Here is a 24394-nt window from a genome sequence, read left to right as displayed (position 1 = left end):
AGACGGATTTGCCCAGACAAGCAATGCTGCCCACAGGGCACCACGGCAGGACACTCCCCTACATAAATCCTTTTGCAAAGCCATTCGGTGACTCTGTGTCACAGGAATACACGTCGGCACAAAACACAGCCATTTCATGTTAACTGCCCAGTAAAGAGTCCACCGTCTTGTTAGAGACAGGGTCTTTAAACCTTTCCCAGAGACTGGGAGCCATGTCATTCTTTTGAAAATGAAGTTTCACAGAGAACAATGAAGAATCATGAAGGAAATAAAAGGCATTTTGGAAAGTGTCAAAAGATTCTGTGAAAGCCCTCTTCCAAAGAGAACAACTGAGCGAAGGGAAAAGAGAAAGGGGAAAGAAAAAAGCTACCTGCAAAAACACCCTCCCTATCTGGGCCAGTCTGCCCAGGGCCCCTGCTCCTGAACAATGCTGTTCCTCCAACATGTGACATGTTGGGGCTTATTCCAATGGTTGAAGCTGGTATGAATCCGGCTTGATGCAAAAATGAGGGGAAATCATTAACTCAATCATTGCACTTTATCTGGCAGACACATGCTTTTAAGCATGTGGTCCTTGGAAAAAGCCTGGCTCCATTCCCACACAGAGGAAGCCTTAGCCACCTGGCCACCAGAAACCCAGGCTGCTGCCTGTGCCTTTAGTCCTTAATGGCCGGACAGAGAGACCAGCCAGAGCATCAGCAGCTACTACTGGAGCTGACTGCATTCTGAAGTCGCATGGGCCCACAGGAAAGAGCTAAATACAGGAGGACGCAAGCACCGTCCATGGCGACATGAGCGCGCTGAGCAGCAGGGCTGGGCAGGCTGCTTCTGTCTCCTCCTGCTCCCTCCCGGCCCCAGGTCCCATTAGCTGCAAACAGCCAGGGCGCCCAGTACTCCCGGCCCCAGGTCCCATTAGCTGCAAACAGCCAGGGCGCCCAGTACGGACCGCAGCGCACGAGAGGAAGGGCCTCGGCGGTGGCTGCCCGGCTCCCTCATCGTGCAGGATTTGCTGAGCAGGCTAGGATTTAGCTGTCTGGCTCATTCGCAGACCCAGGGGGAGCCCAGCAACCCCGAGCTTTCAAACCACACGTCTACGCTGACCTACAACTCACCCACAGGTCTTCTGTGCTCAGATTTTTTTCTTCTTTATGTTTTATCTCACACTCAAATCCACCAAGTTTAATGGTGTCATTCCTAAAGTCCAAGAAAATCCTCAGGAGCAAGTTAGAAAAAGTGGAGAAAATAAGCCACTCACAGACAGCTCTTTCTAATCATCAGGAAGTCACAGTAAGAGTTCAAGAGAAAAACTACAAAAAGCAGCTAGAGGATCAAGAAAATCTGGCAAACGTAAATCATCTCTTGGAATAGACCCTAAGGACATTAAATGGATCAGAGGGCGGCCACCTTGGGTGCAGAAAACCTTGGTTTTTTATTCTGTATACACTCTGTAGACTTACTACACTAAGATATGCAAAGGAATGCAAATGAGATGCCAGCAGTAAGTATCTGTATAAATATGCATCATACATGAACACATGTATATCCTTTTTTTACATCCTAATGTTTTAAAGGGTGAATCACAAAAACTACTTACTAAACTCAATTTGCCAGCATGACTCACTGCTTAAGGATTTCAGGGTGTAATAACTCTAAGAGACTATTTTATTACTAGCATTGACAGCTTCATCAATTAAAAAAAAAATGATCTTAAGCAGGAAGTCTATTTCTCCATGGTTCAGTTCAGTTCAGTCGCTCAGTCATGTTCGACTCTTTGCAACCCCATGAATCGCAGCACACCAGGCCTCCCTGTCCATCACAAACTCCCAGAGTTCACTCAGACTCATGTCCATCGAGTCAGTGATGCCATCCAGCCATCTCATCCTTTGTTGTCCCCTTCTCCTCCTGCCCCCAATCCCTCCCAGAATCAGAGTCTTTTCCAATGAGTCAACTCTTTGCATGAGGTGGCCAAAGTACTGGAGTTGCAGCTTTAGCATCATTCCTTCCAAAGAACACCCAGGGCTGATCTCCTTCAGAATGGACTGGTTGGATCTCCTTGAAGTCCAAGGGACTCTCAAGAGTCTTCTCCAACACCACACTTCAAAAACATCAATTCTTCAGCGCTCAGCTTTCTTCACAGTCCAACTCTCACATCCATACATGACCACAGGAAAAACGATAGCCTTGACTAGATGGACCTTTGTTGGCAAAGTAATGTCTCTGCTTTTGAATATGCTATCTTGGTTGGCCATAACTTTCCTTCCAAGGAGTAAGCGTCTTTTAATTTCATGGCTGCAGTCACCATCTGCAGTGATTTTAGAGCCCAACAAAATAAAGTCTGACACTGTTTCCACTGTTTCCCCATCTATTTCCCATGAAGTGATGGGACCGGATGCCATAATCTTAGTTTTCTGAATGTTGAGCTTTAAGCCAACTTCTTCACTCTCCTCTTTCACTGCTTTTTAGTTCCTGTTAACTTTCTGCCATAAGGGTGGTGTCATCTGCATATCTGAGGTTATTGATATTTCTCCCAGCAATCTTGATTCCAGCTTGTACTTCTTCCAGCCCAGTGTTTCTCATGATGTACTCTGCATATAAGTTAAATAAGCAGGGTGACAATATACACCCTTGGTGTACTCCTTTTCCTATTTGGAACCAGTCTGTTATTCCTTTCCCAAAACAACCATACTTCTATCTCGAGAGCATCCATGAGCACAGTTTTATAACGCACTGCCCCTGAGGGCCATGACTTATTTCTGGCATAGACTAAAGAGAAGGTCCTGGGTTCTGTGAGTTCACTGGCTCTAAGACAACAGCTCACACTGGTGATACTGAGGGACCAGGGCTGAGATGGGAGTGCAGGGGACATAGCCGGGGAGCCAACATGTTGAGAAAATTATTTCAGTCACACCATGTTGTCAGTACAACAACAACTAAAAGTATATGACCAGTCACCATTCCAGTGTCTGCTTACTTAGCTATGGGTGCTTATCAACATTACATTCACTTCATTAATTTATATGACTTCATAATATTGTGATTATGGATGATTGGTTAAATTTAGATTGATGCAAAAGTGGGGGAAACTTATTCATTTAATAACTCATTTATTCATTTAATAAATGTAAGCGTGTAGTCCCTAAGAAGGCTCCAGGGACTGTGTGGATGAAGTGACCTTCTGAGGTCAGAGTTAAATCATCTCATGGAACAGATCCTCAGGACATTAAATGGATGAGACGGTGGCCACCCTGGGTGCAGAAAACATTGGCTCTTTACTCTGTATACATCGTGCAGACTTGCTACACTAAGATGTGATAAGGAATGCAAATGAGATGCAGGCCGTAAGTATTTACTGACCTAACCCCAAAACAGCTGGAGTCAGACTGCAGAGAAGCATTCTGAAGATAGAAACCAATACTAAACAAATTCAGAGTGCAGTCAGCTCAAACTTATCCATGCCAGTGGCAGAATGGTTTACTCACGAAGGAACAGGAGGAGAGCCTCCCCCAGCTGGCTGGGCCACCTCCACCAACTCAGCGCTCTAAGGGGAATGTCAGGGTGGAGGGGCTGGCAGGGGAACCTCGTTCAGAAAAAAGAAGCCCGGAAGAGTGTGTCGGGAAGGAAGGGGAAAGGAAGGCAGTCACACCCACTAAGAAGGTGGGGTGAGTCCCTGGGTGCTTCATTCCACATGTTTTACTTGTGTGCATGTAAAACACGTTTCTCTGTAGGTCTCTGACACACAGTGGATTCTCATGTCTCTGGAATAACTGAGGGCACACTGAAAGGCTGAAGACCGAATCACATAATTTCTTGTACTTCTTTTTTTTTTTGGCCTTGCCACACATCCTAAAATATCATGTGGCATTTTAATGCCCCGACCAGGGATTGAACCCATGCCCCTAGCATTGGAAACATGGAGCGCTAACCGCTGGACCACCAGGGAAGGCCTCAACTACATGACTTCTGAGGGATGTATCCTTCAAGGACATACAAACAAAAGTAAACATCAACTGTCATATATTACATGTACTTAAAGAACTTCTAAAATAACAATCGCAAAGAATTATTTGTATCTTAACCTTTAAGCCTATTTGTAAAAACACAAGAAACCTAAATCTGCCTGTCCTACTAATTCATACATTCATACATTCTTTCAACAAGATTTGCTTAACACTTCCAATAGGCACGGCAATGCAGTAGGAGCTGTGAAGACATAAAATTTAAAAGATGAAGCCAAGGTACAGGAGAAAAATACAGAAAAAACTAGAGGCAAAAGGACGAGAATTATTCACTGTTCACAGAATAAAAGACTATTCAGAGGATGCAAGAGCAACAGACTTCATCAATGAAGACACGCTAAACGGAGTAAACCTAGATGGAGTCTGACGTCCGTGATGCTCACAAATTGGCTGAGAGAAGGAAAGAGTAGGTGTTTCCATATCAGGGACCAGGGATCAGTGAAGGAAGGGAACTGGGGATCTCTACAGAAGAGATCAGGGAATTCCCTGACAGTCAAGAGGCCAGGGGGCTTCCCTGGTGGCTCAGCTGATGAAGAACCTGCCTGCCAATGCAGGAGATGCAGGTTCGATCCCTGGGTCAGGAAGATGCCCTGGAGAAGAAAATGAGAACCCACTCCAGTGTTCTTGCCTGGGAAATCCCATGGACGGAGGAGCCTGGAGGGCTACAGTCCATGGGGTCACAAAAGAGGCAGACGTGACCTCGGGACTGTGGTTAGGACTTCTGAGCTTCTACTGCAGGGGGCACTGGTTTAATTCCTGGTTGGGGAACTAAGATCCAGCATGCTGCACAGTGTGGCTGAAAGGTTTTAATTTTTTTTTTTTTTTTTTAATAAAGAATGATCAGTCCAACAATGGTGGAGGCTCCAAGATACAGAACAAGGTCAACCCCAGTGGACAACGGCCTCAGACACCCTGATGGTGATGATCTGACGCAAAGTTGCACGTCACAAGTGGCCCCAGGGAGGGACCCCGGGACACACAGGGGTGTGTCCTTACCTTTGCCGTAGAAGAACTTGCGGTAGTAGTAGGCCCCCAGGTCGATGTGCTCAATGACATAGCGCTTCACCTTCTCCCTGTGGATGGGCTGGTTCTCCCTGGGCACCTCCAGGACTGAGACGCCTGCGTTGGTACAGTGAGAGCTGAGCGAAGACTCGAAGGAGCAGCTCTCCCCAGAACTGAAGGACGACGAGTTGGCCCTGGACAGGGCGATCCTCCGGTCGCCTTCCCCGCCTGTCTCATTCCGGAAGTAAGGGCAGCTGAGGACCAGGTCGTTGCTCTTGCCATCACCCTCATCGGCATCGAGGTTCTCTTTGGAGTTGAGGTCCTCCTTGCTCCCCAGCGGGGAGTCGCAGCTGCCCGGCGGGCCGGCTGGCATCTGAGTTTGGGATGCCGCCGAGGCCCCGGTGGTGATGTTTTTCCTCTTGCCCACGTTCACCCTCGTGGCCATGGCCTCGTTGATATTGAACAAGATGCTCTGGACATCATAGTGTGCAAAACAGCGCTGGCAGTTCCAAGGGCGGACCCCCCTCTCAAGACGCCCGTCTTCCAGCTCGCAGGTGAACTTGAACGCCTCATGTTCGCTTTTCACGGCCCGCAGCTTGCGGAAGAGGGACGTTTCCACCGACTCTGACTTCAGCCTCCGTTTGAAAGGCTTGTCCCTGTCTCTCCCCAGGAGGAGGGCGCTGTCCATATAGTCTAATCCTGAGATGCGTACAAACTCGCCTCTAGAAATCTGTGCTGCGGCGTGAAGGCTGGGGGAGATCGCTGGGTCGCAGGGGAAGAACTCGGGGAACCCGAAAGGGGCCGTGGCCTTGTGGTCACAGTTCTCCAGCCGATACCCTCGAAGCATAGCAAAAAAGTTCTCCCCCGACAAGCCCTGCCGGTCGATGGACGATGTGCTTCCGTACTCCCTGTGCAGGGCAGCCCCTGTGTTGGGGTTCACTGCATTTTGGTCTAAGACGTCTTCCGCGTCGATGTCGCTGATGGTAACATCACTATTGCTTCTCTGTCTTATGGGGTGCAGTCCTCTTTGCGGGGAGTGCACAAAGATGTCCCCGATGGGATACTTTGCCTCCACGAAGTCCAGATCGAGCGGCTCCTCCTGTTGGCCATCGCTCCCATCATTTTGCCCATTGTGTATAATGGATGCGACACTTTCATAGCTGGTCTGGGACCGGCTTTCCCACAAGGTCTTGCAGGTCAGCTCCTTGGAGCAGTCCTTTTTAGGAGGCCACTCAGACACCCTTGCTCTCACACCCATCTTGGGCACAGCCGGGGTACCATTAGCTGGACCACCACCCTCATTGGAACTGGAGGCAGTTAAAGAAGTGGTGGGTCCCATGTTGCCATTGATGGCTTTAAATTTTCGAGCAAAATAATCATCTGACTGCATGATTCTGGGAGGATCCTTGAACTTCGAAGAGGCTCTGCCAAGCTTGTGCTTTTCTTCTTGTGACTGTCTGGGGTCACTCATGTCTGCCAAGGCAAGGAGCTCCAAGTCTCACCAGAAAGACTGCTGTAAATCTAATTACATTGTTATTTACAAAGGCTTCTTCTAGAGTTGTATTTCCTCTTGTTAACCAAAAGCAAACAACATCCTTAGAGTATGGTTCCCCCAAAACCAACTTGCTTCTCAGTCTGTGATAATTTTGTACATCTCCGTCCTTTCCAACAGCATCCCTTAAGACAACTGGCCAGGAGTGTTTCCTTCACCTGAATTAAAAAACAGAAAATAGCCATTAACAATCACTGCAGCTCAAGTTCAACACATTCCCCATACAGCTTCTTACCAGCCCTTCTCTCCAGTTCCCCACAAACTGTCAGGAAGTTTCATGGTTCACATCACGCTCCTCTTTTCTCCAAATGCTCTGCCCTCTCACTCTACTTGGCAGCCTAGCATTTACATCACACAATCAAGCAGCACCCTCCCACCACGGGCCCACATTTGAGCAAAGCGTGCTTCCTCTGTGTTTCCATAACACCTGCATCCACACTACCACAGCAGTTTCTCTTATACTCTTCTGGTTTACCTATCAGTCACCTCCACTAGTGAACTGGAAGCTCCCCTAAGCCAGGAGCTATGCCCTTCATCTCCATGTCAACATTATCTAATGATGTAGCTGGGCTTAACTCAGTTAACCAAGCAACATTTCAATTAGTTACAAGAGTAACACAACAGTAATGCAATTGTTTGAGTATTCTTAAACTGAAACAGGTAAACTCAAAATGTCCAGCAGCAAAAAAGGTCAGTATCAGGCATTAACAATGAGTTTTCAGAATGTTTTCTTGCAAACAGATAGGAATTCACAGAGACCCTCCTGACAGTGAGAAGGAGTTTCTAAGAATCTGGTGTCAGATTCTTAATCTACTGTATAGCACAGAGAACTCTGCTCAATGTCAAGTGACAGCATGGATGGGCGGGGAGTTTAGGGGAGAATGGATACACGTATATATATGGCATGTATGTAATATATGTACTGTAATACATGTATTATTTTCTCTATAATTTAGATTATCATCAAATCTGTTCCTAGAAACAGAAAAAATGACAACTGAGAAATGAAAGAAAACAACTTCTGGCCTGATAGTTCTCTGCGAAAATGATATTTGCTGCCCATCTGAAACTATCACAACGTTGTTAATCGGCTATACTGCAATATAAAATAAAATGTTAAGGAAAAAAAAAGAATCTGGTGCCTAAACAAGCACAGTTTTCTAGTTCATTACGCCAATAGCAACTTGACAAATATGTGGGGGAAAACAGAAGCTTAGAGATTTAAAACATAATTCACCTTTGTGGCCGGTAGAAAACTTGACCTCATTAACCCTCCGCTTTAATTATAAATAATTTTTCAATTTATTGTTTTTAATTAAACAAAAATATTTTCCAGGTATTACATACTTCCTGAACTCACGGCTGTCAAGGCATCTTGCTGCTGGATAAGGAATTTTAAAAAAAGAATGATTTTACTTCTAAGAATGATTTTACTTCTTCTGAAAACAATGATGAGAATAAAGGCATAATATAGCTAGCTGCTTTCCCTCAGCCTTCACCAAAGCATAAAAAACAACTGCAGTTCAGTTAGGAGTAATGTTAAAATTCCGAATAGCTAAACAGTGTAAGGACTCACTCCAATGAGTTCTTAATGACTTTCTGATGACCATGTGGTGATCTCCAGAAATAGCAGATATTATGATGGCAGCTTGCTTTCTTCTCCATTGGAGAAAAATGATAATAAGTTAGAGTGGGCATGACAACATGCTGTCTGCGCCCAGGGCAGCTTCATAACTGAGGGAATAATGATATTCTAGAATGAGGAAACCGAGGGGGAGCGAGCAGACAGATGCTTCCCTGGACTCAGCAGACCAGGATCTGCCCAGAGTGCTCAGACAGGGACCAGAGCTGAAAGCATCTTATCTATTTCACTTATAAGTATTAAATTTCAAAGAACCACAGATGATTCTGAATTATAGTTATGCCCTCTATAATTTAGATTATCACCAAGTCCTTTCCAGGAAACTGAAAAAATGACAACTGAGAAATGAAAGAAAACAACTTCTGGCCTGGTAGCTCTCTGCTGAAATGGGGTTTGAGTCACTGTAGCAGGCGTCTATGTGATGTATACACTCTGTTGATAAGTCCGAGGCTTACTGAACACTCAACACAATCTGAAAGGGTAAGGATGACGTCTAATGGTTGGCACAGAGCTATGTGAATTCTCGAGGCATTAATGTGACACCCCTTTTCATTATCTACTACTAATCTGTATCCCTGCTGCAGAAGAAAGAACCATGCCCTACTAAGGATCCAGTTCCAAGCACCTAACTGTGAGGTTTCTAGAAATACAATCAGAAACTAAGTGCTCACCACCTCAACAATAACAAAATGCACCAAAAGAAACCAGAAGAGAAGGTATGAAAAAAGATAAAAGTTGAAATTAATGGAATGGGGATAGAAAAAACAGACACATCCCAAAGGGGGATTTTTTTTTAAACATTCTTTTTAATTTTAATTTTTTTAACACCAAAAACATTTTGTATTGGGGTCCAGCCAATTAACAGTTTTGTGGTAGTTTCAGATGAACATCGAAGGGACTCAGCCATACATATACATATATCCATACTCCCCCAAGCTTTTTTTGAAGAGTAAGAAAATGGATACACTCCTTCCCAAATCTGAAATAAGGGAAAGAAAGAATAATCTTACACAAGTTTGGAAATGAGAGAGGGGACATGATCACACACACATGTCTAAGTGAAATAAAACCAAATGAAAAAGAATTACACCACAAACAACTCTACAGTAACAAATTTAGAAACAGAGAAGAAACTAAGATTTCCTGGCAAAATACAAACTCCCTAAACTGATCCAAGAATGGAAAATTTAAACAACGTGATTACCGCTGAAGAGGACAGAAATATGACCACCCCTTTATTCTCCCATTTGGGTTTCCCTAGCGGCTCAGTGGTAAAGACCCGCCTGTGATGCAGGAAACATAGGTTCAATCCCTCAGTTGGGAAGATCCCCTGGAGCAGGAAATGGCAACCCACTCCAGTATTCTTGCCTGGAGAATTCCACGGACAGAGGAGCCCAGCGGGTAAGTCCATGGCGTGGCAAACAGTTGGACACAACTGAGTGCCCGAGCACACACACAGTACGCACAACACGTTTTATGTTTGCCACTAACAACTCAAAGTGCTCAAAGTCAAACAGTTCTTGACAGTCACTGAGTAATACACTAAAATCTAAAGCTGCAGCAGAACGCCTGCAAGTCCCTTCCTGCCAGCTCGTAGTCCTGGCCACATTTTCCAGCTTGCCGTAGCTCCCCAAATCTAATGACAGAATTATAGAGGGCACCTTTCTTTTAAAAGTGTCTCTAAAGTACTCATATTGTTTAACATTGTGATAAAAATAAAACACCCGAAAACAATGACAGCATTTGTTTTTCAGTAAGGTAAGTTAGAAATAGTTATATCACGTAATTTAAAAAAGTACTGTGGTTCATGGGGAAGAATTGAAACCAGTGTCTTTGAAAAGCAGATGTCAAGACAGCCGGAAGGGCAAAGGCACTAAAGGGGGCGAAGCGCAGAGAGAAAATAATGGAGAGAATGAAAAGCCAAAGCATGAGCTGCGGTGACCTCTGGAGCAATCCAGAACCTGGATTTCAGACTCTGGGTGAGAGGGAGGCAGAGCCGGGCACAAATGTGTGCACAGGCATAGGACGCCCTATCCCAGCGGGCCAGCCCTGCGGGGCCTGCACCCCACAGAGCGCAAGGAAGGGCCCCGGACCAAGCTGCCTGGCTTACAGGAGCCTGAAACGTAAGACCTCTCTGTTTCTCATTATTTTTAGCTCTTTCGCTAGTTCTAACCTTCTTCCTGTTTTCATACAGCATGTGGTTGAGACGTTTCTAAAAGACAGGGATTCACACTCTTAGTAGCAAGTACCTGAAAGCAATGAAGGTGTAATCCAGGAAGCATCCTGCAAACACCTGTACGCAACGCTGTCCTTTGTACTGATCAGATATTTATAATCCTCTGTGCTCACATCTACAACGTATGTCAAGAGTAGGGCAGCGTGCCATGCGGCTGACTGCTCATGATTCCCAAAATGATGGAAGGGATAGGAAAAGGATGACATTTCAGAGAAGAGTCTTGAAACAGTAGCCTGCAGAAATGAGAGGGCTCTGACTGGCCTCCAGACAAAGCAGAGAGCAGACAGTTACAGGCCGGCATCACTTCAGAACTGGGAAAATGCAACCCCCAAAGTATAGAACTCTCTTTACCCAAAGTCGTGCAGGGGGTGTTGAGTCTGTGACACTAGTGTGGAATACAAGCCAATTATCAAGGTCGGTCCTGTCCTTGTCATCCCCTGTCCATTCCCTGTAGCAGCTGCTGAAAGGCCTTCTTGCCCCAGCATCTCAGCAGAAACTGCAGCTTCTTACTTCTCAGATAACAAAGAAGCCAACCCATTTCTTCTGACTTCTGTCATCACTTAATGAACTTACCCTCTCCTGACCCTGTTTCTCCAGACAGTGCTCTCCCTTTCCTTGAGTGCGTTTCTAATGTCAAGGACATCCTCCCCTAATAGTTTCCAATTATTCTTACACTACATTAAGTTCTATGGATTTTGCTCTTGATGGGGGAAAAAAAAAATCAGAAGGTGTAACCAGTACTCTGTGAGCATTTTAAAATCTACATGCGAAGCTGTCTGACTTCACAGGTGGCGGGGCAGTCTTGGGAGGAAGTGCTGAAGACCCAGCAAAAGGCCACTCAGAGAAACTAAAGAATTTCAGAGCCAGAAGGACCAAGGTGTTCTCATTCTAATGATCTTGGTAATAATTCTTCAAGGACAGAAATGGAGAAAATGTGATATTTAAGCATAGATGTGTTTAAATAGAATGTTTTCCCAAGTTTTCCGTGAGACGTCAGTGAGTCTTCAAGAGCAATATTATAGTAAACGATTGAGCCACTTACCAGGACTGCACCTGTAGCAAATGGATTGAAAACCACAAAATACACAAATTATGAGCCTCATTCAAGGAGAAAAAATGGTTAAAATTATATAACAGATTTATAATAAAATATAACTACCATAAAAACATGCATCTTTCATACTCATATTCTACCGATTCTAATACTAACATGTATATCTGAGTAGGAAATAGAAACAGGAACAAACGTTCCCTAGGTTCATCCTCTCTGTGGTCAGGAAGACGATAGAGCTGAGGTGAGTTCATGCGCAAGGTCTAGGCACCTGAAGCACACGTCTCATGATATCATTATGTTCAAGCACATTCAGCCTGGTATCAATGAAGTTATGACTAAGGAGCTGTAAAACAATCCACTAACCTGAATCTTTATCATAGTAGACCACGAACATCAAGGATATGAAAAAATTTGACAAATGGGCTACTATCCCATAATGATGATCATAAATGGATATAGACAGTTCATAATAACCATATTTTGGTAGACCTGGAGAAGGGCATGGCAGCCCACTCCAATATTCTTGCCTGGAGAATTCTATGGACAGAGGAGCCTGGCAGGCTGCAGTCCATGGGGTCACAAAGAGTCGGACACAACTGAGTAACTTAGCAACCACAGCATGCATGGACATGAAAATTCATTCTTAGCCATTTATCTTGAATTAAACATTCAGTTCAGTTCAGTCACTCAGTTGTGTCCGACTCTTTGCGACCCCATGGACTGCAGCATGCCAGGCTTCCCTGTCCATCACCAACTCCCCGAGCTTGCTCAAATTCATGTCTATTGAGTCATCGATGCCATCCAACCATCTCATCCTCTGTCGACCCCTTGTCCTCCCGCCTTCAAACTTTCCCAGCATCAGGGTCTTTTCAAATGAGTCAGCTCTTCCCATCAGGTGGCCGAAGTATTGGAGTTTCAGCTTCAACATCAGTCCTTCAAATGAATATTCAACACTGATATCCTTTAGGATGGACTGGTTGGCTCTCCTTGCAGTCCACGGGACTCTCAAGAGTCTTCTCCAACACCACAGTTAAACGCATCAATCCTTCTGTGCTCAGCTTTCTTTATAGTCCAAGTCTCACATCCATAAATGACTACTGGAAAAACCGTGGCCTTGACTAGATGGACCTCTGTTGGCAAAGTAATGTCTCTGCTTTTGAATATGTTATCTAGGTTGGTCATAACTTTTCTTCCAAGGAGTAAGTGTCTTTTAATTTTATGGCTGCAGTCACCATTTGCAGTGATTTGGGAGCCCCCCAAAATAAAGTCTGCCACTGCTTCCACTGTTTTCCACTGAATTAAACATTGGGATGGTACAAAAGGTAAATATTTGGGGAAATGAGAATATTAAAAAAGAGAAAAATTCATCTCCTGAGGCTTCGTAACATTTGTGGAGAATAATTCTTTTGGAGGGGATACTTCTCACACTGGTGTTAAACGGCTTTTTGAAGCACTCCATGTTGCTGTTTGGAAGAATTTCTCAAGTGATGGCCCTAGAAAAGCAATGCCCTTGCTGTAGTTAAGGACTTCTTCATCAAAGTAAAGTAAAAAAGTGTCTGAAGGATTCAGTCTCCTCTGGATCCCTGTATTGTGACTACCTGATGCTGAATCAGAATCCATGTTGCACATATAAAATGGAATAAAAAGTAGTGCAAATGAATGTACGTAACAAAACAGAAGCAGACTCACAGACATAGAAAACAAACTAGCGGTTACCAACAGAGAAGAGGAAGGGAGAGGGGCACATCAGGGGTATGAGATACAAGCTACTATGTACTAGTTAACAAACAAGGATATAGAGGGAATTACAGCCATTATTTTATAGTAAGTTTAACAGATTATAATCTGTAAAAACACTCAATCTCTATGCAATATACCTGAAACTAACATAATTTTGTAAATATACTATGCTTCAATAAGATTCCTGGGGGCTCAGAGGTTAAAGCGTCTGCCTGCAATGCGGGAGACCTGGGTTCGATCCCTGGGTCGGGAAGATTCCCCTGGAGAAGGAAATGGCAACCCACTCCAGTACTCTTGCCTGGAGAATCCCATGGGACAGAGGAGCCTGGTGGGCTACAGTCCACGGGGTCGCAAAGAGTCGGACACAACTGAGAGACTTCACTTTCACTTTCACTAAGATTATATCAATTGTAATTATTCTAATTCCTCAAAATCTTTAATTAATAAAAATGACTTTTAATGATTAAAAAAAATAATCTGTGCTCCATAAAAGGGTCAAACCAAAGGTTTCTTAGGTGGAGCTCTTATGTGACTTTCTGGTGGTCACATGCTCCACCAGAGTAGGGTTCTGGCCCACTCTGTCCACCACTGACTAGGGCCTGGCACTTAGTTGGCACTCACGATTAGCTTCATCCATCCATCTAAACTGTAATGGCTGCAAATCAAACCACTCCAAAGTACTGACTCAACATACTATCATGACACTATCAGGGCACAATGATTCTGGATTCTTCTCTTTTTTTGGTTTCTTGGCTGGCCCCTCCTCTGATTTTCTTCAAGAGTTGATGCTTCTCAGGGATTATTCGAGGCTGCCTTCTAATTCTGTCCATTTTCTTGTGCAACTCTAGCAGCTTCATGTGAATTTGTACACTGAGGACTCTAAAATCTATGCACAGCCTGAAGATGACTCCATGACCACAGGGCCACACTATGCTGTGACAGCTCACACCCTCCAGCACAGCCCCTAACCATCTACTCCCCCCTGCCCCATGCCCAGCTCAGGAATGGCCCGCCAGGCCCCCGTGCCCACGCCAAGCAGTCGGGACTCACCCTGCCCTCTGTTCACAGTCCATGCGTAAACTGCGATCTGTAGCTTGACCTTCCAACTGTTCTCAAATCCACACAGACGGAGCCGTCTCAACTGCCACCACCGCTCTTATTTTTCCTAGATGATCCTAAAACGCTTCAGTAATTCCCCAACACAGGTCATGCAGGGTCTGGCCCATGAGTAGCTAACCAGCCCCTTGCCTGCTGCTCGAACCCCACCCCAGGCCCACACATGCTGCCCTTTGACTTTGCTCAGGGGGATCTGCACAGCGTGGCCCCTGCCCAAACGCTCTGCAAGGCTTCTTCCCTCCACTCTACTAACAGGTGTCAGAAGTGAGAGCTCAGTTCATAGATGAGTTCTCTGGAAACCTTCTCAAATTTTACCGCTGGTTCTAAAGTTATCTCAATGCAGGCTCCCCTAGCAGCCTGCCTCCTTTCTCACTCTACATTAACACCACACACACTATTTTATACCAGCCTGCTCACATGTCACAAACCCCCTCTAGACTCTCAGTTCTGGGCAGGCAGAGAGACTGCTTTGCACGTGATGCTCAGCAAGCAGCCAGGCTCTACCACAGGCTAGCTGAGACCACAGCAAAGTGACTTATCCTTTCTGACCCTCAGTTTCCTATCTGTATAATGGGAATAATCCTTTGATATCAAAGTATCAGCCTAAAGATTTAATAAGATCCAAATGCCAAGTGCTTGTCTCTATGTTTCCTAAATTCAAAGTTTGAAAGAATATTAGTTGGAAGAATCGATCTATGTATGAATGAATATTTACTGATAAACTAACTGACTGCAAATCAAGCAGCTAAAATGAGTTCAACACATCACTGTCCCCAAAGAGTACAGTCATGTTTATAAACCCAACATAGCTACTGTTGACAGATTTACATGGAAAGACTAACAGAACACAAAGCAGAAACTGAACTGCAATAGCTAAGCTGATTCTCCAAGAGGCAAACAGAAGCTTCCAGAAGATGATCTCAATCTTCAGTCATGTGCCAATTGCTTCCCAACTACAACTTCTAATTAAAATAATTTTAGGGGGACTTCCCTGGTGGTCCAGTAGCTAAGACTCCACGTCCCCTGTGTAGGGGGCCTGCGTTGGATTCCTGGTCAGGGAACTAGATTCCACATGCCAGAACTAAGGGTTCACATGCCACAATGAAAGATTTCGCATGCCACAGTAAAGATCAAAGGTTCTGGGGTGCCTCAACTGAGACCTGGACCAGCCAAATAAATAATAAATAAATATTTAAAAAATTATTTTAGGGACCACAACTGAAGCCCACTAGGCTCCTCTGTTCATGGAACTCTCCAGGCAAGAGCACTGGAGTGGGTTGCCATTCCCTTCTCCAGGGGATCTTTCTGACCCAGGGACGGAACACAGGTCTCCTGGATTGCAGGCAGACTCTTTACCATCTGGGAAGATTCACAACTATATTACAACAAGATTATTCTGGAGTTGGAAACTTCTAGTGTGTCAACAAAAAATAGTAACTCACTCCTGGTAGAGTAAGCTACTTTCAGCCATCCCTCCATCCATGTATGTGTATGTCAAGAGAGAATAAACAAAGAACCATTTTCTGAAATGGAATATTTTGATCATGGAACTTTTCCAAGGAGACAGATGAACAGCTGTGGGTATTGACTATTTCCCATTAAATCTTTTAAATCAGAAAGAGATAAAAAGAGATGGCTCTGCACCTCTTTCCCTCAGGAGGTGATTAGTTATGGCATTTTGTCAGTCATGTGGCCCCTGACTTACAGATGACACAGTAGGAAATCAGACATTCCAATTAATAATTTAAGCTGAGGCATTTGGGTCTTAGGGAAACACAGGGAAAGAAGAAAAGAATTCCTACTTGGTGCCAAGTGATTTAGACTATACCTCTGTTATCTGCATTTAAATATCATAGAAAATAATCTGTTCGATTCTTTAAATGAAGGTTTAATGACACTAGGTGACCAAGACAGGGACCTAAGCATTTTATAATAAACACCTGGGAGGCTGGAGCCTTAAAAACTACATTTAGGGATCTTTCCCATTGTTTACCTGAAAGAGAAGCAATCCTCTCACTTTCTTCTCACTCCTGGTATGTCCTAATGAATCCACAGTGAAAACTCTTGCAGAGCAAAGGTTCTGTCTCACCTCGCTCAACAAAACTAAAATCAATCAATACTATTGAAAACTGAACTAAACGTACAAAGCAGCTACCTTCAATGCGTTCTTTGTTAAAACCCAACAAGTAGACCAGAAAACCATTCAATCTGAGGATGCTTCCTTTCAATTGAACATAAAGGGCATGAAAAGAAAACCGCACCAACCTAGACAATAGTCTAGTATTTGATTTTTCAGAAATAGTAATTTTAGCAGCCAATACACAACAAACTCCATTCACTAATCACACAGTCTCCAAGCTATCTTCTCATTGAGCTCGTTTATCTGAATTACAGGATACTGAGTTTTGCTGAACAGCTTTATGAGGTTTATTGTGTGATACAAAAACCCTTTTGTTACTCCAGTAAATAAATGTATTCAGTTTTATTGGGCCCTGGACTGGATGCTGGGGGGCCTGGAGGAGCATTAAACATGAATGACAGAGCTTCTTAATCCTCAAGAAGTCTCTTAGCTGGGTGAGAAATGCACACGCAATAGGAGAAATGTAGCTAAAACAACAGGACCCCACTTCTGACACTATTTGCAGAAGGCACCCTCTCTGAACACCAATAAAGACAACTGTACAATACATTCGACTCATACTCATCACCTGAAAAATCTACCTAAGAAGTAAGAGATGTGGCAGAAAACTTGCATAGAAAGATATTCACTCCAGAACTTTAAGACCGAAAATCATGATACAAGTTTACCAGCCAGTGTGTGCGTGCACACTCAATCACTAAGTTTTGTCCCACTCTTTGTGACCCTATGGACCATGGCCCTCCAGGCTTCTCTGCTCATGGAATTTGCCAGGCAAGAATATTGGAGTTAGTTGCCATTTCCTTCTCCATGTGATCTTCCCGACCCAGGGACTGAACCCACATCTTCTGTGTCTCCTGCACAGGCAGGTGGAGTCTTTACCACTGAGCCACGTGGGAAGCCTAACAGTCAGTGAAAAGTGAAAGAAAGTGAAGTCGCTCAGTCGTGTCCGACTCTTTGCGGCCCCATGGACTGTAGCCTGCCAGGCTCCTCTGTCCATGGGATTTTCCAGGCAAGAGTGCTGGAGTGGATTGCCATTTCCTTCTCCAGGGGATCTTCCCGACCCAGGGATCGGACCCAGGTCTCCTGCATTGTAGACAGACGCTTTACCGTCTGAGCTATCAGGGAAGTTTCAGGGGTAAATACAGTTAATATGGTACAACGAAATATTACACAACCCCCAAATTTCTGAAAAACAAGGATGGCTTTGGGGATTTACAATATCATAATATGTGAAAGGGGTCAAATACAAACCTTTGTGTTAAAAACCTACAGACATAGAAATACTGCAAAGAAACACCCCCATATTATAATGAAATTCTGTTGTTTAGTTGCTAAGTCATGTCCAACTCTTTTGTGACCGCATGGACTATAGCCTGCCAGGCTCCTCTGTCCATGGAATTTCCCAGGCAAGAATACTGGAGTGGGTCAGCCATTCTCTTCTCCAGGGGACCTTCCCGACCCAGGCCTTGAACCCGCATCTCCTGCATCGCAGGCAGATTCTTTACCACTGAGCCACCAGTGCATGCTAAGTTGCTTCAGTCATGTCCGACCCTTCGAGACCATGTGGCCTGCAGCCCGCCAGGCTCCTCTGCCCATGTAATTTTCCAAGCAAGAGTACTGGAGCGGGTTGCCATTTCCTACTCCAGGGGATCTTCCCAACCCAGGGGTCAAAACTGCATCTATCTCCTGCATTAGCAGGCAGGTTCTTTACCTCTAGCACCACCAGAGAAGTCCCCATACTAGTATAGTGAGCCTCTATTATAGGTAGGCTAATAGCTGGGTTTTGCTTTCTTCTTTGCATTTTTCCCTAAAGTTCCAAACTTCATAACTATACATAAATATGTAAATCCAAGTATATATAATTTAAGTTCCATAAATCATCACCGTGTACTCGGTCATGTCTGACTCCTTGTGACCCTATGGACTGTAGCCCGCCAGGCTCCTCTGTCCATGGGATTCCTCCAGGCAAGAATATTGGAGTGTGTTTCCATTTCCTACTCCAGGAGATCTCCCCAACCCAGGGATCCAACCCATGTCTCTTGGGTCTCCGGCACTGGCAGGAGGATTCTTTACCACTAGCACCATCTGGGAAGCCCTAAACTCCATAAATAGAATATTTTAAAAACAATCACCCATAATATCAATGCATGTTTAAGTTACAGAGAACATATTACTCTATCACATAAGCAGAGGTGACCGTCAACTTCCTTTCCTTCAAGTCTCACAGTAAGATATTTAAACATGGAAACAGATATCAATGTTAGATGAGCAATGCCTATTGTTTAACTTAAAGAGCATATGGCTTTTTTATAGCAAATATTCACAAAGATGGAGCCTTCCATTCTCACACACTGGGAATTACTCTGGTTAGAAAAATAATGGCTTACATTTGCATCTATTTTCACATCCCTACAACCTCCTGTGACCCTGGGTACACTGCAAGACAGTACAAAGGGCTCAGGATTAAGAGAGCGGTGTCCACTTCTGAGGACAGGATCAACTGTGGGCCTTTCAATCATCCAGGCATCCACTGAGACTTAACAACACGTGTGTGATGGGGATTCAGTCTGCTCTGCACACCTCAGACAGGCCCTGGAGACCAAGTGAGAGCTCACATAAGATACTGAACCACACAAAGGCGCGACATGAGCACTACTGCCACGCCGTGCGGGAAGGAAGCGGGAGGAAAAGCCCATGCTGCCTGTTTGATTCTCCTGCAGGGCGGTGGGCTCAGGGGCTGGAGGATTAGGATGAGGGATGAAACCAACCTACTGGGGGAGGGGGAGACTGTCCCCAACAGAAAACAGCTCAGCTTCCAAAAGCCTGGGCCATGATAAACCCAGGACCTAGCAGGTAAGGAAAAATTCTGCTAATACCAGTGTCCAGTCCGGATTCTCCATCTCTATGTTTCAATAAACTTATCCTAAGAGAAAACAGGACCCTGCAGCACAGACACTGGTATCAGCGAAACAGAGAAGGGGAGGGCCGCAGAGGAGGCTTCCTTCACGCCCCCTCACTGTCTGATTTCACCCCGAAGTGTCCTCATGTCATTGGCACAAAGTCAGGAAGTGCACTCAAAACTCTAGGGCTTCCCTGGGGGCTCAGTGGTGAAGAATCCTCCTGCCAACACAGGACACACGGGTTCGATCCCTGATCCAGGATGATCCCACACATCAAGGCGCAACTAAGTCCAGGCACCACAACTACTGAGCCTGTGCAGTGGAGCCCAGGGGCCGCAACCAGTGAGCCCACCGGCCACAGCCACTGAAGCCTGCACGCCCTAGAGCCTGTGTTTCAAAACCAGGGAGGCGGCCACAATGTAGCCAGCACACTACAGCTGGAGAGTAGCCCCGGCTCTCCACAACTCGAGAAAGAGCCCACGGGCCACAGAGGCCCAGCAGAGCCAGAAACGAACACAGAGAGCGTGAAGAAAGGCACGCTAGAAGACGAGGGGTCCTGCAAACTCAGAGCCGGGGGCGCTTCTGCAAAGACTCCTGCAGGAAGTCGTTCCCCATCACATCCTTCTTTAATGAGGCATTTGCTTCCAGGGTGCCACATTTTCATTCCACTAGTCACAGAGAATGGATTCCAGCGCACTGAAGAGGAAACACTCCCTCATCACACTTCATTTGGAAGTTTAAAAGTATGAAGTGAATGCCAAGTCTATAAACCACTTTCAATTATAGATGCATAATAATTAACTTGGGCTGATTATATTTAATAAAGTACCTAAGACCCAAGATCTTTACCTGAAGAAAAAAGTAAAACAATGGCCACCTAACATACGCACACTACTATATATAAAATCGATAAATAATAAGGACTTGGTCAACAAAGGTCTGTATAGTCAAAGCTATGGTTTTTCCAGTAGTCATATATGGATGTGAGTTGGACCATAAAGAAAGCTGAGTGCCAAAGAATTGATGCTTTCAAACTGTGGTGCTGGAGAAGACTCTTGAGAGTTCCTTGGATTGCAAGGAGATAAAATCAGTCAATCCTAAAGGAAATCAACCTTGAATATTTATTGGAAGGATTGATGCTAAAGCTAAAGCTCCAATACTCTGGCCACCTGATGCAAAGAGCCGACTCACTACCAAAGACCCTGATGCTGGGAAAGACTGAAGGCAGGAGGAGAAGAGGGCAGTGGGGATGAGATGGTTAGATGGCACCACTGACTCCACAGACACAAATCTGAGCAAACTCCGGGAGATAGTGAAGGACACGCAAGCCTGGCGTGCATGCTGCAGGCCATGGTTTCCAAAGAGTTGAACCAGACTGAGCGGCTGAACAGCAACAATAAACAACGAATAAGGCCCTTCTGTACAGCACGGGGAACTCTACTCAATACGCTATAATGACCCGTATGGGAAAATAATCTGAAAAAGAAGGAATATAAGTACAGGCGTAACAGGCTCACTTCACCATACAGCAGAAAGTAACACAGCATGGTAAAGCAACTATACGCCAATAAAAATTAATTTAAAATCAGTAAATAAAGTCTCTTTTTAAAAAAAGAATGACCACCTAATACAACATATAACAGTTTATTAAAATAACAGAAAGAATACTAGGAACCCTATTTCCTTACAAAAATGATGGTCACAGAAATCATTACTTTCTTTGAATCTCTAGGTCAACAAGTAAGAGAGAGATGAAGACAGGCAGGTCTGATGACTACCTGTTCTGAGACCTATACGGAACGACAGCCATGGAAACCTGACCTCACGTCGCTGGCAAGGCAATCGTCTGGATCACCAGAGGCTCCCTAAAAATCCAGGGTGGGCCCAGAGAACTTGCTTGACTAACCAATATCCTTTATCATAAAATGTCAATGTGAGTGCGTTACATTTATTTAAGGATTTACCATTTCCCAAATCCTTTTCTGTTCATTTGATCCCAGGAAGACCTGTGAAAAGATGAGAGAGAGACTGCCCTCCCATTTCAGATAAGGAAATCTTAGGCCAGCTAATTTAGTATAATCAAAGGACCGTCAGGGAGATCAGAACGAGAACCCAGGCAGCTTCATTCGTTCCACCCATTGCTTCTCAAAGTTATATACGGTCTTAATAAAAAGCAGTAAAAAAAATTACTGGCTTTATAAAAAAGAAGTCGACCTAAGGCAAATTTGCTAACTTCAAGCACAGTACAAGGACCTGTCTTCCCTGCTCTGCGGCCTACGGGAAGGTATGGTTGAGGGGGAGGGGGTGCGGGCGACGGGCCTTGAGGAAGGTGGCAGTGCCCCAGCCCAGCTGTACTAAGCACACCTGTGCATGGGCCCAGCTTGTAAGCTAGTGGTCCTAGTCGGTTCCTTTGCTGTTCAGCCTCTCAGTCGTGTCCAACTCTTTGCAACTCCATAGACGGCAGCACACCAGACCTCCCTGTCCCTCACTATCCCCTGGAGTCTGCTCAGACTCATGTCCATTGAGTTGATGATCCATCCAACCATCTCATCCTGCTCGTTACTCAATATCCCGAGGGAATCTCCAGTGTTTCTTAGGGCAGATTCCACATAATCTAGCCACAATACCACCAAATAATCTCAAAATTTCCACACCACCACCACCAACAGCATTTTTACTTGGTCCTTTAGGTTTTGCTGCAAATAACCATCCTTTCTTCCTTTACACCAAAAACCACTGTCTGGTGTTTTCAATATCAACCACCCACTCAGTCACAACGTTAGAGCTTAAGGGAGACGTAGAATCTATTCTGACACCCCCACTCTATAAACCCAGAAGTTAACTGATTTGCCAAAGGCCAAACAACTGGTTCGGAACAAAATGGATCTCCTACTGGGGTGCCCAAACACTCACTGCTAGCAGCTGCTCTTTTTCCTTTTTTAGTTGAATGTGATCTTAATAGAAATGATCAATTTTGGTTCATGCATCTCACTAAGGCTAGGTTCTGCACAATCACCCCCCTGGGCCCTCCCCATACTACGTTTTTGCTTAGAAAAGCCCCTTGCTTCCAAAGTCTCTCTTCTTCCATCAGATGTGAACAAAATCTAGCTCATTCAAAGCTACCACCCAGGATCACATCCGCCTGCAACTCACTCTGTTTACCCTGAAACTTTCCCTTGAAAGGATGCTCCGTTCCTTCACTGTATCATAGTCTCCATCAGATTCATCCATGTGACAAACACCCACTGATCTACCTACTAAGCGCCAAGCTGGGCACAGAAGGATGGTGACACAGCTCTTGGCTGGGAGAAGATCAATGCAAACTTCCAGGGAAAGCAACTCATGAGCCAGGGTTCAGGAGCGGAGCCAAGAGACTGGCCCACTGAGGGCTTCCTGCTTTTGCTCCTGGTTCAGATGACCTAAAATCATGTTCAGAGCCGTGCACCTTCCCTATTCCAGTCACCTGGATTACAAGCCCACCCGTCTCTAAAACTGGGAAGCCCCAGAGGACATGGGTAAGAATGGTGGGCAAAGCATCACCTTTCTCTCTCACCTCGGAGACAAGGAGTAAAGAGTTGCAAATTTTACGTTTTTTCTCATGGGAAAAAAAGTAGGTGTTGCCAATTCTGGCCAACACAAGGCAGGAGTGAGCCCTGGGCCCACGTCACATCTCGAGGGCAGCCCAGCCTCTGCTCTCACGGGGCCATGCGTCGGGAGCCGCACTGCACCACCAAGCTGGGTGACCTGGGGGAGCAGCACTGGTTCCCAGACTCAGGGATGAGTCGTCATGGTGATTAAAGCAGAACTCCTCTGACCTCTGTATCACCGAAGGGGAACCAACCTGTTTTTCCCGCATTCTGTCCTGTTGAGCCAGAACTCTCAGCATGAATCACCATTGATTCTACTTCCCTTATAGATCCAGTCTTATTTTAGCCACACATTCTTTTTTTTTAGGCACAGGCCTAAGTCCCTCTGTAAAGATGCAGGGTTACTAGAAAGGTTTCTTCAAACTTCAGAACCTCTTTCTGAGCAAAATATTCCTTCTTTCTAAGAATACACTGTGGGCGCGGGTCCTACTTTTCAAAATTACCTGAGACACTGATACCTGGATTCGCTTGCCCCAAGATCCTGGTTCAGAGGGCCCTGGGGGAACCCTCAGTCTGTAGCTTGAAAAGGTGATTCTCCTACACAATTCGGATCAGAAGTTACCAGCTTAGACACAATTCTAAAGGATGAAAAATAAAGCTAAATGCATAATTCTCAAATGTTCCTATGTTCCCTTTCTCAAGTACTAATATCTTACTCAGATATAACAGCTGGCAATTTATTTACTCACAGTATTTTTTAGTTAGCTTTAAGGAAGATAAATGAAATTAAAATTGAGAAAACTCTAGAAACCATTTACATAAGTTCAAAGCGCTACAAGTTTTCTACTCCGGTGACCAGAGTCCAGGCCTGCTCTGCTGACAAGATATACTCGGGTCGGGGTGCGTGTGTGTCAGCGGGGGGAGGGGGGTGTTAAGAGTCTGGAGTTAACAGATATACACTGCTACATAGAAAGTGGGTAAACAATAAGGGCCTGCTGTATAGCAGAGGCAACTACACTCAGTATGTTGTAATAACCTACAATGGATAAGAATCTAAAAAAGAATACACACACACACACATATATATAGCTATATATATACTCACATAAAACTGAATTGCTTTGCTGTACACTTAAAACTAACCCATTATAAATTAACTACAGTTCAATAAAAAATAATAAAGACACAGCATATGTGCGCTCAGTCACTCAGCAGTGTCTGATTCCTTGCAACCCCATGAACTATAGCCAATCAGGCTTCTCTGACCATGGGATTTTTCAGGCAATAATACTGGAATGGGTTGCCATTTCCTTTTCCAGGGGATCTTCCCAACCCAGGGATGGAACCCACATCTATGTCCCCTGCATTGGCAGGCGGATTCTTTACCACTAAGCCACCTGGGAAGCCCC

At 44.9% G+C, this 24394-nt stretch overlaps 1 protein-coding gene across 2 annotated transcripts in view; it reads right to left on the bottom strand.

Moving 5' to 3' along the window:
* SIPA1L2 (signal induced proliferation associated 1 like 2) overlaps positions 1 to 6489 on the bottom strand; it is a 117013-nt gene extending 110524 nt beyond the window's left edge. For both annotated transcript variants that reach the window (XM_068981910.1, XM_068981911.1), the window contains exon 1: positions 5013 to 6489. In XM_068981910.1, coding sequence (XP_068838011.1) covers positions 5013 to 6489 — 1477 coding nt within the window. The remainder of the gene's footprint in view (positions 1 to 5012) is intronic.
* Between the last annotated feature and the right edge of the window lie 17905 nt (positions 6490 to 24394).

This window comes from Capricornis sumatraensis, chromosome 10 (assembly GCF_032405125.1).
Source record: "Capricornis sumatraensis isolate serow.1 chromosome 10, serow.2, whole genome shotgun sequence".
Taxonomy (NCBI): domain Eukaryota; kingdom Metazoa; phylum Chordata; class Mammalia; order Artiodactyla; family Bovidae; genus Capricornis; species Capricornis sumatraensis.
This window is presented reverse-complemented; position numbering and strand designations above follow the sequence as displayed.